The sequence below is a fragment of the Cryphonectria parasitica genome (assembly GCF_011745365.1).
Source record: "Cryphonectria parasitica EP155 unplaced genomic scaffold M406scaffold_4, whole genome shotgun sequence".
Classification (NCBI taxonomy): domain Eukaryota; kingdom Fungi; phylum Ascomycota; class Sordariomycetes; order Diaporthales; family Cryphonectriaceae; genus Cryphonectria; species Cryphonectria parasitica.
The window spans coordinates 4,935,411-4,955,513 of NW_024468912.1; the positions used below are offsets into that span (position 1 = coordinate 4,935,411).

The 20,103-nt window shown below is 53.5% G+C and overlaps 10 protein-coding genes across 10 annotated transcripts; 2 read left to right on the forward strand and 8 right to left on the reverse strand.

Moving 5' to 3' along the window:
- Positions 1-165: 165 nt before the first annotated feature.
- Positions 166-2,405, reverse strand: M406DRAFT_356390 (ADP-ATP translocase). Its single transcript, XM_040923435.1, has 5 exons — positions 2,263-2,405; positions 1,886-1,907; positions 1,629-1,705; positions 1,251-1,496; positions 166-1,183 (listed from the first exon to the last, which is right to left on the reverse strand). Exons 1-5 carry the CDS (start codon positions 2,299-2,301, stop codon positions 620-622), a joined length of 948 nt encoding a protein of 315 aa, XP_040777541.1. The 5' UTR covers positions 2,302-2,405; the 3' UTR covers positions 166-619.
- A 919-nt stretch (positions 2,406-3,324) lies between these two features.
- On the reverse strand, positions 3,325-4,581 carry M406DRAFT_356397 (uncharacterized protein). The gene is made up of 3 exons (XM_040923436.1): positions 4,454-4,581; positions 4,037-4,246; positions 3,325-3,962 (listed from the first exon to the last, which is right to left on the reverse strand). Exons 1-3 carry the CDS (start codon positions 4,509-4,511, stop codon positions 3,937-3,939), a joined length of 294 nt encoding a protein of 97 aa, XP_040777542.1. The 5' UTR covers positions 4,512-4,581; the 3' UTR covers positions 3,325-3,936.
- Positions 4,582-4,875: 294 nt separating this feature from the next.
- M406DRAFT_322446 (40S ribosomal protein S5) lies at positions 4,876-6,462 on the forward strand. The gene is made up of 3 exons (XM_040919642.1): positions 4,876-5,155; positions 5,460-5,643; positions 5,743-6,462. The coding sequence occupies exons 1-3, from the start codon at positions 5,013-5,015 to the stop codon at positions 6,058-6,060; spliced, it is 645 nt and encodes a 214-aa protein (XP_040777543.1). The 5' UTR covers positions 4,876-5,012; the 3' UTR covers positions 6,061-6,462.
- Positions 6,463-6,606: 144 nt separating this feature from the next.
- On the reverse strand, positions 6,607-7,462 carry M406DRAFT_255394 (NAD(P)-binding protein; the record flags this gene model as incomplete). Its single annotated transcript, XM_040917028.1, has 2 exons — positions 6,607-7,321; positions 7,401-7,462. The coding sequence occupies 2 exons, from the start codon at positions 7,460-7,462 to the stop codon at positions 6,607-6,609; spliced, it is 777 nt and encodes a 258-aa protein (XP_040777544.1).
- A 666-nt stretch (positions 7,463-8,128) lies between these two features.
- M406DRAFT_68904 (uncharacterized protein) lies at positions 8,129-9,640 on the reverse strand (the record flags this gene model as incomplete). Its single annotated transcript, XM_040925209.1, has 1 exon — positions 8,129-9,640. One exon carries the CDS (start codon positions 9,638-9,640, stop codon positions 8,129-8,131), a length of 1,512 nt encoding a protein of 503 aa, XP_040777545.1.
- A 330-nt stretch (positions 9,641-9,970) lies between these two features.
- Positions 9,971-11,869, reverse strand: M406DRAFT_330389 (uncharacterized protein; the record flags this gene model as incomplete). The annotated part of the gene is made up of 4 exons (XM_040920515.1): positions 9,971-10,730; positions 10,824-11,499; positions 11,692-11,799; positions 11,854-11,869. 4 exons carry the CDS (start codon positions 11,867-11,869, stop codon positions 9,971-9,973), a joined length of 1,560 nt encoding a protein of 519 aa, XP_040777546.1.
- Positions 11,870-13,157: 1,288 nt separating this feature from the next.
- On the forward strand, positions 13,158-14,237 carry M406DRAFT_89361 (uncharacterized protein; the record flags this gene model as incomplete). Its single annotated transcript, XM_040926147.1, has 3 exons — positions 13,158-13,347; positions 13,418-14,021; positions 14,058-14,237. The coding sequence occupies exons 1-3, from the start codon at positions 13,286-13,288 to the stop codon at positions 14,235-14,237; spliced, it is 846 nt and encodes a 281-aa protein (XP_040777547.1). The 5' UTR covers positions 13,158-13,285.
- Positions 14,238-15,058: 821 nt separating this feature from the next.
- On the reverse strand, positions 15,059-15,619 carry M406DRAFT_60892 (uncharacterized protein; the record flags this gene model as incomplete). Its single annotated transcript, XM_040924705.1, has 3 exons — positions 15,059-15,233; positions 15,306-15,429; positions 15,505-15,619. 3 exons carry the CDS (start codon positions 15,617-15,619, stop codon positions 15,059-15,061), a joined length of 414 nt encoding a protein of 137 aa, XP_040777548.1.
- Positions 15,620-16,111: 492 nt separating this feature from the next.
- M406DRAFT_36946 (family 2 glycoside hydrolase) lies at positions 16,112-18,219 on the reverse strand (the record flags this gene model as incomplete). The annotated part of the gene is made up of 2 exons (XM_040924013.1): positions 16,112-16,307; positions 16,382-18,219. 2 exons carry the CDS (start codon positions 18,217-18,219, stop codon positions 16,112-16,114), a joined length of 2,034 nt encoding a protein of 677 aa, XP_040777584.1.
- Positions 18,220-18,696: 477 nt separating this feature from the next.
- M406DRAFT_68908 (uncharacterized protein) lies at positions 18,697-19,926 on the reverse strand (the record flags this gene model as incomplete). The annotated part of the gene is made up of 4 exons (XM_040925210.1): positions 18,697-18,805; positions 18,876-19,047; positions 19,129-19,693; positions 19,843-19,926. 4 exons carry the CDS (start codon positions 19,924-19,926, stop codon positions 18,697-18,699), a joined length of 930 nt encoding a protein of 309 aa, XP_040777549.1.
- Positions 19,927-20,103: the final 177 nt, after the last annotated feature.

Consider the following 20,103-nt stretch of genomic DNA (forward strand, 5'->3'; position numbering starts at 1 on the left):
AGATCTTCACACTGCTCCGTGTTGCTAGACTCGCTCTCTCACATTCTTTCTATAGGCTTAGCCATCACTTTGTCAAGGCCAGAACCAGCCTAGGCCTGAGTTTGGGAATCATACTGGGTCACCAATCTTATTGTGAAGCACATGCAATCATGAAGGGCCATATGTGGTTGCGAAAGAGTCCAATGCCGTATGCGGTGAACGCAGATTGCCAGAGAAACATCACTACCTGTGCAGGCTAGAAATATTGCAAAGGGAAAGACAGCACAAGAAGAGAGAAATGATGAGAACGTCTTGTAAATTACAATGGAGGGTCTAGAAGCCACCCAGACGAGTATCACTAACGCCAGGCATGCTCCAAAACCCAGACCACGACCTGAGACGGAATGCTCCCCGGCAACCACATAGAAAGAAATCGTCCGAAGGCACACCGCCCCTCCCCCTGCACCACTTCTATCATCTCGCCCCTTTTTGTTCGAGTTGAATGACCCAGTCCAGTCAGTATCGACCCAAGCACGAAACGACAACACCACCAGCTGTGGCTCATCCCCTGATTAGACTCCTCTCGAGCCTCTACTGCATCATTGCTGATTTTGTACAGTGGTTAAAAGAGAGGAAGCGCTTAGCCGGAGCCGCCCTTGAAAGCCTTTCCGAAGAGGAGGAGCTGGAGCTGATCGTAGATGGACAGGACACCAGCACCGGCGACACCACGGAGAATGTTGGCACCAGCACCCTTGAACAGGGACTTGACACCCTCCTTGGCGACGATCTGGCGGAAAGCATCGAGGGAACCGTTGTACTTGACGGCTTCGCCAGAGGTCATCATCATACGCCGACGGACAGTGTCAAGAGGGTAGGAGGCGATACCGGCACCAGTGGTGACGCACCAGCCGAGCAGGAAGGAGGCGAGGAAGTTACCAGCGAGGGGACCGACCAGGACAACGGGCTTGATGGAGTCGTAGAGACCGAAGTACAGACCACGGTAAACGACAATTCCGAGGACGGAGGGACCGAAGCCACGGTACAGACCGGCAATACCGTCGGAGGCGAGGGTCTTACGGTAGACGTCGACGAGACCGTTGAACTGACGGGCACCGCCACCCTTGGCAGACTTGGCGTCGTTGGCCAGACGGGTACGGGCGTAGTCGAGGGAGTAGACGAACAGCAGAGAGGTGGCACCAGCAGCCTGAGAGCCTTGTGTTAGCCACTTATTGTATTCACACCAAACAGGGAAGGGGTCTGTCAGCACGTACACCACCGGAGGCCAGGTTACCAGCCATCCACTTGGCATAGCCGTCCTTCTCCTTCTTGAAGTTGAACATCTTCTTGAACTTGTCACGGAAGGCGAAGTTCAGGGCCTGGGTAGGGAAGTAACGGATGACGTTGGCAGTGTTGCCACGCCACAGCGACATGACGCCCTCATCGGCAGCGGTGCGGCGGAAGCAGTCGGCGATGCCATTGTACTTGCGGTCCAGACGGCCGGCCTTCAACATCTCATCCTGTAGTGGGCAAAAAGATTAGCAACGTGGAACGTCGAGGGAAAAGATGCCGACCAGGGGAAAGGGTGAGATCGCCGAAGTTGATGAGGCGCGATCATTTGGTTTGATACGCGCTAAATCAGGACAACATACCTGGTTCTGGATGAGGAGCTTGATACGCTCGATGGGAGCGGCAGCGGTCTTCGAGACAGCGGCGGAGACACCACCCACTGGAAGGGAATGTCAGCTTGCGATTCCTCTCGTCCACCAGAGGCAGATAGGGAAGATAGAATATGGCGCCTAAGCTATCACCAGCCCGCCATACGGAACAGCTTTGTGTCTGTGCCCAGTACGGGGAAAGGTGACGGCGAGGCACTGTTGTTGGAGTGTAGATGCTCGAGATAACGTACTCAAGAAGTCCGCGACGAAGGGCTATGAGATCAAAAATGGTCAGCAATGAAGGTCTTTGTAGATGCATGCTGTGTGTATGTGTGCTCTGCCAAGCTGTGCCTTCACATGGCAAGCTGGCAAATTTTTTCTCGCGGGCGGCGATAAGCCACAGGCAGGTCCCAATCGACGTTCCCACGCGTACAACCACTCAAAACGGGTCGAGGCGATTGCCGTTCATCAATGGGCAGCGTCGACAACGACCAGACCGATGGCTGCAGGTGTTGCGAATGGCCTCGCTGTCCTCTCTGGAGCTCGGGACTTGCCACTGCTTGTCCTGCGACACCCGCAAGGTATTTCGTTCACAGCAACGCAGAAAGAGCCACAAAGAAGAACTCACCGGCATGCCCAGGACCTTAACCTGGTCGTTGGGAGACATTGTGAATGTCGGACTGGATCAAAGATACAAAAAGGTCTTTGATGATTGAGTGGAGATGAAGAAAGGAAAGAAGGAAAGTTGAATCCGCCTGGGGGAAAACTGGCAGGAAGGGAGTTTTGAGGTGAGGGAAAAAAAGACTACGAGACGGACCGGGGGGATTGGCAAGAAAAATTTGGTAGCAGGCCCCTGCTAGCTGGGTGCTGCTCTGTATAGGTCGCACTACCGCGGGTGCGACAACGAAACGATTGTAACCAGGGAAAAAGCGGGTCAGCCCCGTCTTAGCGGTTTTTCCCGACTGTTTCCCGCCATTCAGGCCCTCCCACGCCCCAAGCTGCCCCTACCTTGCCCCAGAAGACCCTCATCCGGGCCCTCAAGCGCCCCGGTCAGAGCGTTTTTCAGAGCCTAGAAAGTCCAACCAGCCCCTGTGCAATAGTAAGTCTCGCAGATGCTGCCATGTAACCACAGCACTGTGCACGGTGCCGGAGAGTACATTCATTGCCGGGGGACATGGACTGCGGTGGCGGCAATCCTACTGCGCTTTAAATACTCAGCCCGGATCTTTTTCTGCCTCCTTACCGTCAGCACCGACGTCCCCCGTCGCGAAACGCCCCCGGCTGTGGATTTTTTTAGTGTATCTGAGATAACCTTTCTAGCTCAAGATTGGTCTCGTGCGTCTGCACTTATGTACTTGTGAGCTGTCAAAAGGAGTGCATTGCTGCTGTCGTCACGATGAGGAGTTGACTAGGGTAGTAAGTCCAAGAGCCTTTCTTCACTCTTGGGAATTAACTTGAGTCCAACATCGTCTACTATCAGGCGTGTCAGAGCCATAAAAGTACAGGTAGTGAGGCCTAAGCACGACGTAGCCTTTAAAGCCGGGCCAAGGCTAACGGCGTCCCCGAGTTGAACCTGTTGCCGGCCAGCTTTGTTGGATTTCTCAGGTTTACCATCCCATGATGCTGGCCTACAGACACACAAAGCTATTATGTTTAACTACAAATTGATCCCAGGCACACATGGGGGTGCCGGGCTTATGACCTGGGTGGCCTTGACCATTACCAGGTGGCAGGATCCAGCTAGCAAGGCTGCTGCCTCACCTGGGACTCAATGTGCCCGCCGTTGAGCGAGTTAGCAAAGTCCATCGAATTGGGTTGGATAGTACGCTCAAGCCTGGCTCCATGCCACAGTTCGAAGCTGGATTACACTAGATTCACAGAGCCACCCCTTGAACAGGCCGCCTCATTTGTACGAGGACACATCACGCGCAACGGCAGTCGACGACAGTCGGCTTGTGGCCTTGCAGGTTCAACATGTTGTTCAATGCCGCTCCATTGTTCATGGGCTCAGAGCACTTCCGACCCAGCTGTTATGCTACACCCAGCAAGTGATGTCCCCGGGCTGAAAGATAACGTAATATCAATTCCGTATTCCCTTTCCAGCCATGACCAAAGAACCGAGATCAGACCTGACCAGAAACGCCCAGCCTGAAAATTTTTGTTCTTGTCCATGCCATTGCAACCTGCCCCTTTGCGGGAGCTCCCTTCAATTCATCATCCATCGATGTTGTGCCGAGGCGTCATCATGGATAAGGACTCGAGTATCGTGTGGTTTGATCGAGTGGAAGAGCACGAGGGTTGTTTAGTCAGAGCTACCCACGGCGCGGGCTGTGCAGAGAGAATAAACATTTAGCATGCGTGCCATCCTGACCAAAAGGACTACCTGGATGGTGTAGACCTACTGTAGATCTTCATCTTGCTGTGCGTCACGATGGGTCGGATCTGTCCCTTCTCCTCGAGGTCCTTCAGGCAGTGGCGGGCCAGAGAGCCGTTGATCTTGAGTCTGTCCACCAGGGTGGCGACGGTGACGAGACGGTAGGACTGGACATCCTTGTACAGCTTCTCCGAGGTGGCCTTGTCAAGAATGACGGCGTGCTGGGCCTTGTCCTTGACTGTTGATTGACGAGAGAAGGTCAGCGAGGGCTCTGCAGTACTATTGCGTTCACTTTGTGACCCGAGGGGGTGGAAGTGATGCGGCGATGCAGAGCGAGTGATGGTTGGCGCATGATATCGTCGTTCATCACCGACGCCGCCGTCGCCGCAACACTCCCGGACCCATGATCACGACGCCGATTGAAGGTAGCAGAGTCTGCACGTACCCTTGCCCTTGGACCACTTCTTCTTCTGCTTCTTCGCGCCGGATGCAGCGGGAGCCATCTTGATTTAATTTGTTGGTGTTGGGATGGGATGGTTGACGAGAGGTGGGAAGGGATCAAGATGGGCGGTCTTGGACAGGAAAAAGTCGAAGGTAGAGCCACTGCTTGCAAAGTCTGACTTGGGGCGACCGCTGCAGCGCTGCAGCTGGCGGGCGTGTAGGTTCAATGCCCTAACCTCACTTCTTCTTGTGCGGGGCTAGCGCCCACAGCCAATGAGATTTGTGCGGTTGCTGAGTAAGCTAAACACACCAAAAAAAAAGGTGCCGTCCCGTGAATTGCGCAGTGGTAGCTGGCAGTGGCCTACACCTGGCTCACCTGCCCGCCCGCAAACTTGCAGGGGGTCCTGACTCTGGTGAACTGCTGGAAAATTCAAGACGCAGACAATTTCCTCCACTCTTTCGACCACCACCCAAACGATCACCCAACGTTCCTCCGCCTTACCCTTCCCTTCGACAACCCGACGACAACAACCAGCCCAGTCGAGAGATTGTTGTTGCCCAATATGTCTGACAACGGAGAGATCGAGGTCGAGGCCGTCTCTGGCTACCAGGTCCTGCCCAAGGATGTTGTCGCCGAGATTGGCAGCATCAAGCTGTTCAACAAGTGGTCCTACGAGGACGTCGAGATCCGCGATATCTCCCTGACGTAAGCCCTTTGCCCGTCACCATCGGACATCATGTGTTGTCCACCGACCGTTTCTGCTTTGTCTTGATGCATTTGTGGAAGAGGATCCAAATGAGCGAGCATGCAAGAAAGAGAGCGGGGGAGGAGGGCCAACAGATTATGGTCTTTCTCTCTCAACAAGCCACCTGGGAGGCGCAATTGCACTGCAAACCTGGATCCCCATAGCCACCTGGACAGAACAGGACTTGGGAGATGAAGGGACAAAGAGAACATGTACATATATCGTCATGAAGTGGACCAATGCTGACGACAATCTTCTCTATAGCGACTACATCCAGATCCGCGCCCCCGTCTACCTGCCTCATACCGCTGGCCGCTATGCCGTCAAGCGCTTCCGCAAGGCCAACTGCCCCATCATTGAGCGTCTGACCAACTCGCTCATGCAGCACGGACGCAACAACGGCAAGAAGCTGATGGCCGTCCGCATCGTTGCGCACGCCTTCGAGATCGTGAGTGTCCAGCCTGCCCAAGAAGCGAATGCGGAAGCCAAACATGGCCCCACCACACCAAACACGTGCAGTTTCGCTAACACTGTAATGCGATCTTAGATTCACCTGATGACCGACCAGAACCCCATCCAGGTCGCTGTTGATGCCATTGTCAACTGCGGTCCTCGTGAGGACTCTACCCGAATTGGTTCCGCTGGTACCGTCCGCCGACAGGCCGTCGATGTCTCTCCCCTCCGCCGCGTCAACCAGGCCATCTCCCTCCTCACCACCGGTGCCCGCGAGGCCTCCTTCCGCAACGTCAAGTCCATCGCCGAGTGCCTGGCTGAGGAGCTGATCAACGCCGCCAAGGGCAGCAGCAACTCGTACGCCATCAAGAAGAAGGATGAGCTGGAGCGTGTCGCCAAATCCAACCGGTAAATGGTCTACTACCCTTTCCTCCATCGTGGGAGCAAAATGGTGTGGGCGTTCTGTTCCGGGAGATGCTGGTCTGTGGCGGTTTTTTGTTGTGGATGGTTTGAGAAAGCACCAGCAGCAACAGCAGCACTCGTCGACCGCACGTGCTGGCTGGCACGTCGTCCCGTACCATTCATGGGCCATGGTCGTTCACGAAAACGGAATTTTTCGGTTGGGTCTTTGAGGGGGGAGGCATTGGAAAAACCTGGGAACGATAGTACCAAGTCTTCTCGGGGGTGTCTTTCTTCCTCCGGTTGCATTCGCGCGTTCAGGGGTCTTTTCTCATGGCTTGCTGTCTGTCACGTTAGGGCAGATGAAAAATCCACATTCAAACCAAAAGATACATATATATGCTTATGCCGTGTGATGATGAGTATGATTTCCTGTTGTGGGTGACACTGATTTTCCTATTCTTCCATCTCCAATTTTGGGTCATATCTGTTGTACATCTAGCACTTGAGCCTCAGAGCAAGCTGAAGGACATTCTGCAAGATGTGTTTTTTTTTTTTTTTACATCAATCCACCACTCAATAACATGCTCTGTCCTGTGAGGTATCCCGTCCTCACGCACATGGTCACCATATTGGCAACCTCCTGAGGCGATCCCAACCTGCCCACAGGGATGTTGTTCACGTCGCCGGCCGTGCCCTTGACACTGTTCTCGTCTGGCACCAACCCCGTGTCCCCGACCATAGCCGGCGCAATATCGTTCACCGTGATCCCCTGCCCAGCATGTTTCCTCGCCAGGTTCCTCATCATGCCCTGCAGCCCGGCCTTGCTGGCTGCGTAGTGGCACCCGTTGATGCCACCTCCATACGCGGCCAGGCTGCCGATGAAGACGATCCTGCCCCAGCCGCGGGTCTGCATGTGCGGGATCGACAGCTTGCACAGGATGAAGCTCGCGCGCAGGTTGACCGTGAGCGTGTAGTCAAACTCGTCGATGGGGATGTCTAGGATGTTGGGGATGCGCTTCCCGTAGCCCGCATTCGAGACTAGAATGTCGGGGCCGTCCTGGCCGTGCTGGTCCTTGATCTCGGTAAAGATGCGCTGGATGTCCTCGGCCGAGGCCATATCGGCCTGGTGCGTGCTGACTTTGGCTGAGGACCACTGGGGCAGCTGCTGGAGCTCGGAGACGAGCGTGTCTACCGAGGCCTTGTTCCGGGAGTAGGTCAGGGCGAGATGGGCGCCGTTGACGAAGAGGTCACGGGCACAAGCACCTCCTATGCTGCTCAGGGTGTCAGCAAAGATGATGTTGGCATTTCACAGATGAGTGATCTAGACGAGAGGGTTTTCGATCTACTCACCCTCCAGAGGCGCCCGTCACGAGGGCCAGGCGCCCTTTGATCTCATTGTCTGGCACTGGCATTATTTTTTAAGACTTGGGCATAAGACAGATGTCGTACACTCCAGACGTTCACTTCTGTTCTACACTTGGGGAAAGAACAAGGACACAAAATAATAATAAAAGGGATAAATGATTGCCCCTCGAAAATGGGCAGTAGACTTCCCCGCAGTCTGTGGGGCTCCAAGTAAAGTCAATGCCGGGCAAACCCCCACCACGGCTAGATAGAGATTCGACGATGAGGCACCGTTTCAGCTCTGGATCATATATTTGTAACTTCAATGTGGAAGGCCAAACCTCTGACCTCCCTATTGGAAGGCTCTGTCAAATGAGTAGTAGTACTTTTGCCGGTGTGTGTGGCGCTAGACAGCGTGATGGGCCGGGTGAGCGATGCCGGACCGGGAGGTCTTGTTGACCCCAACGGCCGTGGAAACCGGCCAGAGAACTAGTATATCAAAGATTGCAAACATACTTAAGTAGTTATCAGAATTTGGACGAGTCGAGCATTAGACTAAGAAGACTTGGCACAGACACACATACTCAGACTGCGTAATTCGTTGATCAATCAAGAAGGGCAAAGGTCGCTAGAGAGTACGGGCATTTCACCAAGACGGGGCATCTAATTGAATCATGAGCTCTAATTTGCTGCTCAGACAAAGGCCCTAAACATCTATCATCGTCAAATTCCCTTCAGCTAACAATGCTCTGACCATGGTTCAACGCTAGAAATGTAGGCTGTCCTGCCTTGACCCCCTCCGTGTCTTCGATATCTCGCCCAAATTTTATGCCTTGATTATAACAGGCCCATTCCAGATGACCCAGGGATTTGAGGACCTCAACAGGTTCCGTGACAAACGTTCCCCAGTGCATGGCGACAGCTACCGGCGGCCGTACATCTTTGTCCTCCCCGGCGGCACCCGTCAAGTCCCGCAGGACACGCACCGCGTCCCACGGCGGCATGTGAATGGCGCCCGTGACACCAGCGCTGTGGCGAGGGACGGGTACGTTGGCAGGCGGCACGTAGTTCGAGAAGAAGCTGCGGACGTACGCCCAAGTTGCGCCGAGGGCGATGGGAAGATAGATCAAGTCGGGTGTGCCGAGGCGGGTGGCAATTTCTCTGTATGCTGGACAGGGCGGATACTTCTCCGGTGAGATGTTGTCTGGGTCTGCAACCTTCTTTACTGCTCCCTCTTCCAACTTCTTGTGTGTGGTGCTTTTCGGTGGCTTGGGTGGCCAGCTCGGGTCAGCATGGCACTGATAGCCCGAGTCTCCGGTAAAGAACACCCGGTAAGGTCTCCTGTCGGGCAGCTCGTGGCTCAGGTACCATCCTGACCAGAGCGCAGAGTCCGCATCGTAGCCATCCCTCAGGCTGCTGTGCTGCGCCGGCGTGCACGACACCTTCAGCCTCCCCGTGCCAGGGTTCCGCTCGGTGAGGTCCACCGACTCCCACCAGTCAAGCTCGACCACACGATCGGCAGGGACGCCAGAGTCCACGAACCATCGAGAATTCTTGAGGGGCACGATGAAGCGCATGCGATCCTGGTTCAGACGCCAGAGGGCCATGACGGTGTCGTAGTCCAGGTGGTCGTAGTGATTGTGGCTGATGAGGAGCATGTCAATGGGGGGCAAGTCTTCCAGCTTGCATGGTGGCTTATATGAACGTATGGGGCCAATATATTGAGACGGGGAGGAGCGCTCGGAGAAGATGGGGTCGAAGATGATGCGGATGGGGTCGCTGCCCTGCTTCAGACCAGGAAGCTGAAGCAGCATGCCCGCGTGGCCTAGCCATGTGGTCTTGGCACTGCCGGCGCCTGAGTCGAAGCTGAAGTCGGGTTTGGTGAGCTGAAGCAGCTGGGCAGCCTGTTGCGCCCGAGCACTGCTACTGCTTGAGCCTGCGAGAGACGCATTCGCTGCCCGGGGATGGGACGCTGCCAGGTCGATGGCTGGGTCTGCATCCTCGCCCCATTCCAGAGATTGCCAGAGCTCCTGGCGTGTAGCCTTGTGGAAGCTCGGCCAGGGATTTCGAAAGCCAGAGATCTCGTCACTTGCGGCTTTTCTCCTCCATGTGCGCTGTCGTCGCTTGTCTGGCACTCCCGAAAAGTACGAGATCCAGCCTGCTGAAGAGGTCGCTGGTAAGATATGGTGATTTGGCTGTAAATCGCTCTTGGCTTGGTCCACATGTATTTCCAAAGGTGGTGGCATCGTGAGGGTATTTAGAAATGAAAAAAAAAAAAAAAAAAAAAAAACAAACTAGACAACTGACGGAGACTTGTTACGGTGCGCGTTGGTGAGGCTCTGTTCAACAAGAGAGTTCATCAAGAAATGTGATGTGGTCTGGTGAAGTGTCATTTGAGATGACGTCACAGCTCGCATTTACAGTAAGGCACCTACACACACACCTGCTCTTCCCTCCTTCCATGTGGCCCCCAAGAGGAAATAATAATAAATAAAAATGAAATTGGGACAAGAATTAGATAGTACTAGAACAAATGATATGTATGAAGTTTGATGATCTTGCGATCTTCATCGCCGTCAGGACACCTTGAGAACATCCAGCAGTGGCTTTTTGTCAGGATTGACAAATGCAATCCTCGCCTCGACGCTCTCCCAGACGTCCCGGCTGTAGTATTCTTTCCACTCTAGACCAGTGAAACCGCTCATTTCCTTGAATTCTTCATAAGAAAGGTCGTCATATCTAGTCCCATCAGAAGTCGCAGACGCGTCATCTTTGCGAGGCTCGTCCAAGAGGGTTCGCAATTTTATATGGATCAGCTGGGCCCAAAAGTACGCCTGTGTCTCCGAGTACGGAGGCATGTCCCCAGATGCCAGCAGTTCAGGATGGAGGCTACGCAGCCTGACGGTGTCAGCCTGTAGCTCTTCCAGACCCTCTTTCAGGGCCTTTCCGCGACGAAGGTCATTGCGCAAGACGTTCCGAATCAGCTCAAAAGCCCATCGTGGAACACGCTCTGGACCTGTGAAAGGGCCTTTTAGGGCCTCCAAGTCCTCGTAGGCTTGCGTTTCGTCCTTGCCCTCAGCCCAGGCGGTGACCATAGGCCTGGTCACTTGGGGAAATGGCTTGATATCTGGCATGGCGAAATTTGTGCGGGCATCAGCTGAGAAGAGAACATCTTTGGTGTAATAGAATGCCCAGAGTTGGCCGTAGAGGAGAGAAGGTGTGTGCAGAAGGATTGACCGGAAATCATTTTTTGACGGGGGTGCTCCGTCGTGAAGGTCGTACTGGAAGTTGAACGTGGCGAGACGAAGCTGCAGGATCCAGAAGGCCGTCATAGTGCTATTGGCCTGTCAGAATATGATATGATTTTTTGGCGATATATCAGGAAGTGGTTGTAACATCTCAGAATGCCACAAACTGCATAGAACTTACAAGTGGGCCGAGTTTCGGAAAACATCTGGACGAGCCTCCCGGAGGCGTGTGAGATGTTCAAGAAAGGTGGTAGCACATCTGAGTAGACCATGACCATGCTCAATAGACTCCAACATGACAAGATAGCCAGCCTGAAGATGGTCAAGATGACTCCAGCTCGTTATGTCCGCAGACAAGAAGGCTTGCCAGAACTCATCACCGCTCTTGATCTCTGACGTGATGATCTTGTCGCGAAGCTCCTTTTCCGTGGGCTTGCTCGATAGGGCCTCGCTCTTCTGCTTTTTGTACTTCAGCTCCGGCTCCTTGTCCAGCTGGACGACGGTCTGCGTCACGCTTTTGACAAAGGAGAGGACGTAGCTTGGTGTCTTGACGTTGAAGCCCGGCTCATCGACAATGAACCATGCGATTCCTGCCGGCCTCGCATGCTTCTCGAGGACGTCTTCGAGTTTCTGTCGGTGTTGTCCGACGGTCTTCTCGCGACCTTCTTGCGGGAGCAGGTCCTGTTTGCTAAGCAGAACCCAGATGTACTTAGCGCCCTTGGATTTCATTGTGTCAACAAATTCCAGAAGGTACATCGCATCCACATCCACAGTGCAGTCATGGATAAACCAGACCAGTGTTTCTGGCCCCATCAAGTGCGAAACATAGTTGTGCTTCGAGAAACGCGAGCAGCCATCTGTGAACAATTACCGCGTCAACAGGAGCTCTTGTAATCATGCACCGAGAACACAAGAACACCACAATAGGCCTGAAAGATAAAAAAAAAAAAGACTATAATTACCCAGAACATCGTAGATGGTCAGTTCCCACCCAGAAGGGTAATCAATTGTTTCCTCGTTATAGGGCGCATATAAGCTTGGTCCCGTACCGCCTGGGTTGACGGCGTTCTTAAAGGTGTACAGCATCTCGGTTTTTCCGGATAGGCCCACAATCTGGATTTTGAGCTTGCGGCTGCCAAAGAACCATTTTCTCAATTCTGAAGCGTATCATTAGTTTGACTGGTAAAGAATCAAGGAGGAGAGGAGCATACGGCTTATGGGTGACATTTTCGGTTCTAAGATATGGAAAGGCTACTGATTGAAGAGAGGACTGAGGAAAGGAAGATTGATGAAAGAAAAATAAAAAGCCCAGGATGTGTGCAGATTTCGTTCTTGAGTACTTTGTGATTACTAGAATTCTAAAGAGGACTGAATGAGCTGACTGATTATGGGGTGGTTAGACATAGGATCTGCAGCATACAAATATCTAGACTGGATATGACGCTGTTTAAGGACAGCTGGCATTTAGGTCAGGCAGCCAGGATACAAAATCCTTCCAGACGAAAAATGCAAGGGATGAGGCGATGTGTCCGCTGCAGAATTGATTATCATAACTTCGTTGGGAAGATCATTGCGGCTGCCTACGCCAGTGTACTGTCAGTGAGTCATTGGACTGATGAGAGTTGTACGAAGGAGGCTTTCCGGCAGAGACCTCCCCCCTCGGGCGAGTGGGGGGCAAGGGGAGTTCTAGTTTTGGCCCTGTTTGGCACACCGTCAACATCTCATATGAACAAAGAAAATGTAGGCTCGCCCGGACATGACCTTCTTGTTTGGCTTGATCACAATGAGGACAGAATGATCTTGGGGCCTTCCGTAAGACTATGCGATATACCCTCGTAGGCAAGGAGCCTTGCTCGTTCATGGATGGCGAGAGCATTAAACAACTTCACATACGGATTAGGAGATGGCCATTAAGATTGTTCTCCTCTGCTACTAAAAGCCATTATTTTGTAGTATTTCTCTGACGTGCTCTTGACATGATTTAAGCTTTTGGTGTTGCCTAGCGGAAATATGTGCTTCCATGAACCTACATGTATCCCGTCGCACGCGGGGACTATGATCGGAAGGCGATGACAAGCACGTCAATCCACTCCCAGAAGCTATGATATGTATGTCCAGATACTAGAGTCTAGAAGAACTGGGAGTCTTTTTTTTTGAGTCTCCGAAGTGCAATGCGGTCCGCTGCAGTCGAAAGTTGTGTGTGGTAATCAAGCCTTTCTAGCGAATCAGATCAGACAGAAAGAGAAAAACAAAAAAAGAGCCACCGAAAAAACCCCTCGGTAACGTGCTGTGTACTATGTACTGTCCTCTTGTACTTAGCGTGCTGAGGTAATCCACGCAAGCGACAGTACGCCATGTGGTACCCTCTAGCGCTAAGCTACAGGGGGTAAACGGAGCTGCACACAAGGCCCGAGCTTCTGCAGTCCACACAAAAACAAAGCTCAATCAGACGGAATTTTTCTTTCTCCCCCACCAACCTCACCACTAACATCAACATACTCTATGGCACGCTTCTACACTTGCTGAACAGCAAGAAGCCATCAGTCCCTCCCATGGTTGCCAATATGTGACACTTGTTTGTATGCCAGAGGCGTGCACCCGCTACTAATTGCATATTCCGCTCTTGAAAAATTTCTGACGAAGATGGCACTTCGCGTGTTTCTGGTTCGCCACGGCGAGTCCGTCGACAATGTCGCTGGTCTTTAGTAAGTCAAGCTACCATATTGGGTTGCTGTTGTGTGGTTCTGTTCCATGCTGACTACATTCTCAAAAAAGTGCAGGCTCTCGCGACTCGCCGCTGACCAGCCACGGTGTCCTGCAGGCGCAACGCCTCGGCGCCCACCTTGCTGCGCGCTCTGCTACCATCGGCCCAGTCAATTACATCTTCGCTTCCAACTTGCGACGTGCTGTAAAGACTGCCGAAGCTATTGCTGAGGCGCAGCATGGGGTACAGGGGGTCAATCGGGTGTTCGAGGTAGTCCAGGTGCCCATGCTCCGAGAGAAAGACTTTGGCTCTGAGGAGGGGATGCGCTTTGGCACCCGTGGCGCGCAGAAGACGGCCACATCTAGTGCTTCTGCTTCTGCTGCTGCTGCTGCGGCCTGGGTTGAGACCGAGTCCCAACAGTCCATGAGCGACAGGATCAATCGCTTCGTCGACGACTCGTTCGTGCAGACTGCCATTCAAGCCACTGTTGACGAACAACCCGGCTCGATTGCCATCGTCGCTCATGGTATCATTCTGAACGTCTTGCTGAGATGCCTCCTCACCCGATTTGGGCCCGAGGAGATCCCTAGACTCGCTAGGCCGGGGACTGCACCATGGAGGTCTGAATGGCTCGCTGCATGGTCCAATACTGGATACCTTGAGCTGGAGCTGCGAGTGGCAGTCCCGGTGGCACCCCCTGCCTCACTTGAGATTCCTTCACCCGCTGGAGCTGACCTTGCTACCCCCGAAATCCAGCTGTTCGTTAAGTCGGTGAACTCCGTCGACCATCTACAGGGCTTGAAAAAGACCCGCGGTGGCATTGGGAGTGCGGGATTCGACGAGAAGCAGAGAACCATGGAATCTTTCTTCTCCCGTTCGACCGGCAAATGAACACTATCCATCCGACAGCCAACCATTATGCATTGACGACATATTTCCTGAGTTCAGTATGCTCACATGGTAAGCTCGCCCACGTTTTTCCTACCGCTTCTATTTGTTGCAATGATGAGAAAATCAACGTTCACAGACCTGTTCTGAAATTCCACATGTGGAGTCACTTGTTCAACCGCTGTCTGACGCAACCATCTGCCTCCTGCTTCTTTTGCCAGTTTCCTTGAGACTCAGCTGCTAACAAGGAAATAGCTCTTCAGATGTTTGCTGCCTAGTGGCGTACGTAGCGGGTCGAGGCAGCCCCTTGCCTCCCTGTTCTTACCCAGCCTACGTCAAAGTCGCATTTAAGGCTCCTAATTCGTGATCCTCACTGGGCACGCTTCATCCTGGCAGGCCTCCTGCTCTTCTGACAGGTTATACTCATCTATCGGGTGTTGCTCGCCCGCCGATTTTGTGGTGCACGTAGCACGTAGACTTTATGAATATATTAAATGATACATGAGTTCTATTCATTCCATCCTACGTGCATTTGGCGTCGCGCAAGAGATCATGTGTTAAGGGGCTGCCACTACTGCGTATGCATGGCTCGTCCTTGTCCTAATAGTCAGGGGTGAAGAACGTGTGATAACTCCCCCTCAGTGAAAGGCACACGAATGATGATGGGCTACCCTGGGAGGTTGTCTTGTTAATCAGTATGGCCAAGTCCAAGGACAGGAATGGATTAACACACCCTTGATAGGAGAGCCTTGAGAACGTTGAAGCCTGCTCAGAGAGTAGGGGATCTGTCACCACTTGTACATCCATCCACTTGCCCCTGTTCTTCATTCTCCCTCCTCTGTCAATCGATCTTCACCAGCAGTTTCCGACGGCAACATGTCGGGAAACCATCCATATATTGCAAAATCCACCATCAGCTCACCCAACGCACCCGTCGTCACCGTGACCCCTTCTGCTTGAAGAGCAGCTGCCTGGTTCTGCGTACCAGAAGGCTGAGACCTGAGCAACAACATCAGCGTTGAGCCCTCCGGAGTGGGGAGACCGAGAATTCTCCCCCATCATTTAGATTACCTAGGTGAGATGGTGCCTTTGGAGTTGATTACCCTCTGCCACGGAACAGTGGTGCTGTTGAACCGCATGTTCGGGTCCTGCGAGAGGTGTTTCAGACAGACCCCTACCTGTCGAGGTCGTTGGGCTTGTGGATAGAAGGTCAGTTTAGGATCCATGGAAACTGACACACCAACACACATGAAAAGCAGAATAGACGTACGCGTCCCGATCAGCCTTGCTATGTGCCCATAAGTAGTGACTTTGCCTTGCGGAATCTCTTGTATGGCGGTATAGACGGCATGGAAGAACGCCGCCGCCTCGTCGGAGCGAGCCATGCTCACAGGCAGGAGATGAGATCGCAGGGCAGGAATGGGGGTAATGAGCCGAAAGAGCGTATGTGCCCCAGGCCTTGTTTGGGCTCGTGATGGTGTGCTATTATTAGTGGGAGGACTAGAGAGAGGGAGATGCAGTCACTGCGGAAGCTATGTTCTTTGTAAGCCGCCTTGCAGGGGTGCCTGCAGTGGCCTAGGAATGCCGGTACGTGGGACGCCAGCAGATGTCAATATTGAAGAGGAAACACAACAGCATACTGAAATGTATTATTTTAATTTGTCAAATCATTCATATTGCAACAAATTGCTGCTGGAGAAGAGTCTCTAATTGAGGAACAATTCCAGAACATTGTAGAGATTACTCCATAGTTTCCTGATATCGCCATCATATTGGGCCAGAAGACCTTTCATCATTCGTGTGACTTCAATATAACGTGCCATCTCCTCAGTGAAACGCCAAGCAAGGCAGTAAATAGTGAGCAATCACATGCATTTTCAGGAAGGCTTTGCCACCCCAGTGGGTAATACCGACTCCGAATGCGCATCGGAAGACAGCATGGAAAATCCAAACCTGTGCCGTTCCAGATAGACTTGAGCCGCCTTGTCGAAGATAGCTTTCACTCTGGCAGGGTCAATCTTGGCCTTTCGATCAAACGAGTATATGCCATTTACCTCCTGCTCGATGTCGGTTCTGGATTTGGGTCAACGTCAGCTTTTGTACTCCCATTGACTGACAAGATGGTTATTCGCTGGTGCAACACTTACAGCTGAGTGTATACGAGTCCACAGCAATGTCCACCTCCCACCACACCAAGCGCCAGCTTCTCGATTCTCTTGAGCAGATCGTCTGGGTCGGCGGCGGTGGTGTATCCCCAGTCTTCTGTGCTGAACTTCTTGCCGCTGCCGCCGCCGGTGGCCGGCGCGATGTTGACGCCTCCGAACTCAGTGCATATGACGGGGGCGCCAGACTTGTGCTCGGTTGCCGGGTCCAGCACCAGCGCATTGGGTCCGTAGATGGGCCCAACAAACATTGGATGCTGGTCCGGGATGGTCCTGTGGATGATACCTGGCAACGTAGAGCAGATCTTCTCGATGGCAGGGCCATCCGCGTAGTCATGGAAGGTGCTCAAGTCTGTGAGTACGTGCTCCCATCCACAGTTGTCATTGATAGGCCGAGTGGGATCCAGGGACTTGGTGAGATAATACAGCTGTCGGATATGGTTTCGCTGGTCAAGCCCAGCCTGCGAGTTGTCTGACAGCTTGGGATAGGCCCAGCTCTCGTTGACAGGCGTCCAGGCCACGATCGAAGGATGGTTCATGTCACGCTTGATCGATTCGGTCCACTCGGCGTTGAAACGTTCCACATACTCGTCGCTGAACTCGTACGCATTGGCGGCCTCACCCCACACAAGGTATCCCAACCTGTCCGCCCAGTACAGAAAGACTGGATCCTCGACCTTCTGATGCTTGCGACACCCATTGAACCCGACATCCTTGGACAGCTTGATGTCCTCCTTCAGCGCGTCGGCAGACGGCGGTGTCATGTAGGTCTCGGGCCAGTACCCCTGATCAAGACACAAAGATTGGAAGATAGGCCTGCCATTCAGACGAAAGGTGCCATCACCACGTAGCCAGTCGATGCTGCGCATCCCCGTGGTCGTCTCAACTTGGTCCAAAACGTTGCCATCGGGGTCCAAGAGCCGAAGGGTCAGGTCATACAGCAGAGGATGTTCCGGTGACCACAGGGCAAGACCGCTCCGCCACACGCTGTCGTCCTTGGCGAGGGTGCCGGCGACCTTGTTGTGCTCGTTCTCTGGCAGACGCAAGTTCAACACCAAATTGGCGTAGTCTCTGTCCCTGGCTAAGTCTCCCTTCCCACTCCCCACAGCAAGTCCCAAGAATGAAGCCTCGATTTCCACGGAGCACGGGGCCTGGGCCCTACGACCGACGACAGCGACCTTGGCGTGGAGGTTGCCCGTGTTGATGTCATTGGAGCGCAGGACCGTGCCTGCACTGCTGTCGGCGATGCGCGCTGAGGGAACGCTTTCGAGCCAGACATTCTGCCAGATGCCGCTGGTGGGCGTGTAGAAGATGCTTTCAGGCTCGGGGCCCCAGTATTGTTTGCCTCGAGGCTGCGTCAGATCGTATGGGGAGTCACGGACGCGCAATGTCAATCGAGCCTCGCCAGCCGTGGTTTTGGCCACTCCATTGGTTACATCGACTTCGAATGGCACATGTCCACCGCGATGACTTCCTACCAGCTGACCGTCCAGCCATACTGTCGCCTCGTAGTCCACTGCCCCGAAGCGGAGCAGTAGGCGGTCCCCACGGGACTTGGAATCATCTGTGCGGATATCTTTGAGTGTTCGCTGGTACCACAGCACCTCGTGGGCGGCGCGCTCGTTGATGCCTGATGCGGGCGTCTGAAAAGCGTATGGGACCTCGATGGTGCGCCTCAAAGACGCGGGAGGACTTGAGAGATGCCAGTTCTCCGAGAGCCCCTCGTCCTTGTCATCAAAAAAGAAGTCCCATGGTCCATTGAGGGAAGCCCAATTGAGACCTGGGCGCTGAAAGTCTGGACGAGGATAGGATGGCGAGGACATATTCTGTTTATACACGTGTCACAGGATAATACATACAAGAGATATACGAATCAGCTCCAGATGACTTCTGTGGATGAAATGTTGTGACGCGGCCGAACAAGAATAGTTTTGCTCGCGCAGTGACTTAAAATGGGTTCTTATACAAAAACTCGAAGTTTGTTGTTGTGTCTTGAAGATTCACTGTGGGAAGGAGCCCCTCATGAACGCGTGGGCCACATTTTACGTCATTCAGGCGGGCTCGAAAGGTGAGAGAGGCCCGTCCCTACAGCATCCCGCTGCAATTGTGAAACGTGGAGAATCTCAGCGTTGCGTCCACCGAAGAACAGTGACCAACAAAGGTACGGAAATAAGTGGTCACTATATGCAGAGGACAAAATTGTGACTGCATGAGCCAGTGTATTATTGAGGACCATAGCGGCATCACACGATACATAGGGCACTGATTCTTGGACTTGTGGACTGGCCCTCATGTCGACTTCATTCAACATTTCTGCGTTCAAGATGTCCCTCGAGCCCCTCAACGACTCCAGGCCTCATGATAACCTGCCATACTGCAGAACTACTCTCAGGAATGTCCGCCATTGTACTAATTACATACAACGGTCACTGGACATGTTCTGTGAGACACTGGTTAGACCAATGGCTGAATGACACACAAAGCATCGCGCACCCTCCTCTCTGTTCGCAACTTCAGTGCCTCCCTTCTGACATCGTCCAGCCGTGCCCAATATCGCCTGTGCAGCCCAGGCAGATGCCGAACCTGGTCCACGAGGTGTACTTCCACCATGAAGCTTCCCTGTGGTCGCGCCTGGTGACTCTCGGCAGCCGCTATAGTTCTCTCCGCATTGCTCGTCACCCACCGTCTCTTCTCCACCAGCGACAGGCTCGAGTCCTACTCCAGGCATGTACGCAGGTTCCTGGGCATGGCACGGCCTTCAAGCTTGCGGTGGAAGGGCCGTCCAGGCGGCAGGAGAGGTCTGCCAGCAAGCTCCATGAGCTGGATGTCCTGCACGCCACGAAGCGCGATGCCCCAGGGATCCCGCAGCGCGGCCACCGTGGCCCTGGAGTCGAACATGACTTTGGCTATGGATGGGCTCTCGAGCAGACCCTTCAGGCTGGGCAGCCGGTCCTGATCTAGGAGCAGAGGACCACCATCGCTGGGTCCACCACTCGACGATGCCTGCAGCTGAGCCGTGTTGAAGGGCTGCCTCACACCCAGCCCCGTCAGTCCCAGTCTCTGTAGGTCCACCATATAGATCCTCTCGGCTGGATCCAGAGCGATGACGAGCACGCCGCCCTTCATGTAGAGGTAGAGGGTCGCATGGTCTGTCGACACAATGCTCTGGATCATCTCTCCGAGCCCATCGTGGGTGTGAACGGTGCAGAATCGCTTTCTCGGTTGCGTGGTGAACGCGGTGCGCTCAAATGGCACAGGATGAAACAACAGACTGGGGTACGGACGTTCTTCGGGAGCCTGTGAGGAGTTATTTCCATCAGTGGTTTGGTCTTGTGTGGTGAGGGGTCTGCAGGGTAGGCAGCAACAGTGGCAGCAACAGCAGCAGTAAGCAGCACCAACAACTGCAAGAGTGGAAGAGCTGAATCAGGCTGGGTCTGGTAGCTTACCGCAGTCAGTGCTGTTGCCCGAGAGCTCGGCTGGAACATGTCTCGAGGCCAAGATAGTTGTTTCTTAAGGCGTGAAATGTACATTGTGCCACACAGGATGACCCAAGGACAAAGCCTCGGTCTCGAGGTTGTATGTGAAGTGTGACTCTGTAGTTGTGTTTGTGAGGATTGCAAAAGAAGGAATACAGGAAAGGATAAACAAACAAAGACAACTCAGATCAGCAAAGGAGAACGTGTTTGTGATAGTAATAGCCAAACGAC

What these genes read in the sequence shown, in the direction of transcription:
- M406DRAFT_356390 (XM_040923435.1), bottom strand. Translation starts at nt 2,301, where the DNA reads ATGTCTCCCAACGACCAGGTTAAGGTCCTGGGCATGCCG. An exon ending in CTTCGTCGCGGACTTCTTGA is followed by an intron (nt 1,706 to 1,885) that starts GTACGTTATCTC and finishes ATTCCCTTCCAG; the next exon opens with TGGGTGGTGTCTCCGCCGCT. An exon ending in AGCTCCTCATCCAGAACCAG is followed by an intron (nt 1,497 to 1,628) that starts GTATGTTGTCCT and finishes TGCCCACTACAG; the next exon opens with GATGAGATGTTGAAGGCCGG.
- M406DRAFT_356397 (XM_040923436.1), bottom strand. Translation starts at nt 4,511, where the DNA reads ATGGCTCCCGCTGCATCCGGCGCGAAGAAGCAGAAGAAGAAGTGGTCC. An exon ending in GAAGTGGTCCAAGGGCAAGG is followed by an intron (nt 4,247 to 4,453) that starts GTACGTGCAGAC and finishes GTCAATCAACAG; the next exon opens with TCAAGGACAAGGCCCAGCAC. An exon ending in CAGCAAGATGAAGATCTACA is followed by an intron (nt 3,963 to 4,036) that starts GTAGGTCTACAC and finishes CTCTCTGCACAG; the next exon opens with CCCGCGCCGTGGGTAGCTCT.
- M406DRAFT_322446 (XM_040919642.1), top strand. Translation starts at nt 5,013, where the DNA reads ATGTCTGACAACGGAGAGATCGAGGTCGAGGCCGTCTCTGGCTACCAG. An exon ending in ATCCGCGATATCTCCCTGAC is followed by an intron (nt 5,156 to 5,459) that starts GTAAGCCCTTTG and finishes TCTTCTCTATAG; the next exon opens with CGACTACATCCAGATCCGCG. An exon ending in TTGCGCACGCCTTCGAGATC is followed by an intron (nt 5,644 to 5,742) that starts GTGAGTGTCCAG and finishes ATGCGATCTTAG; the next exon opens with ATTCACCTGATGACCGACCA.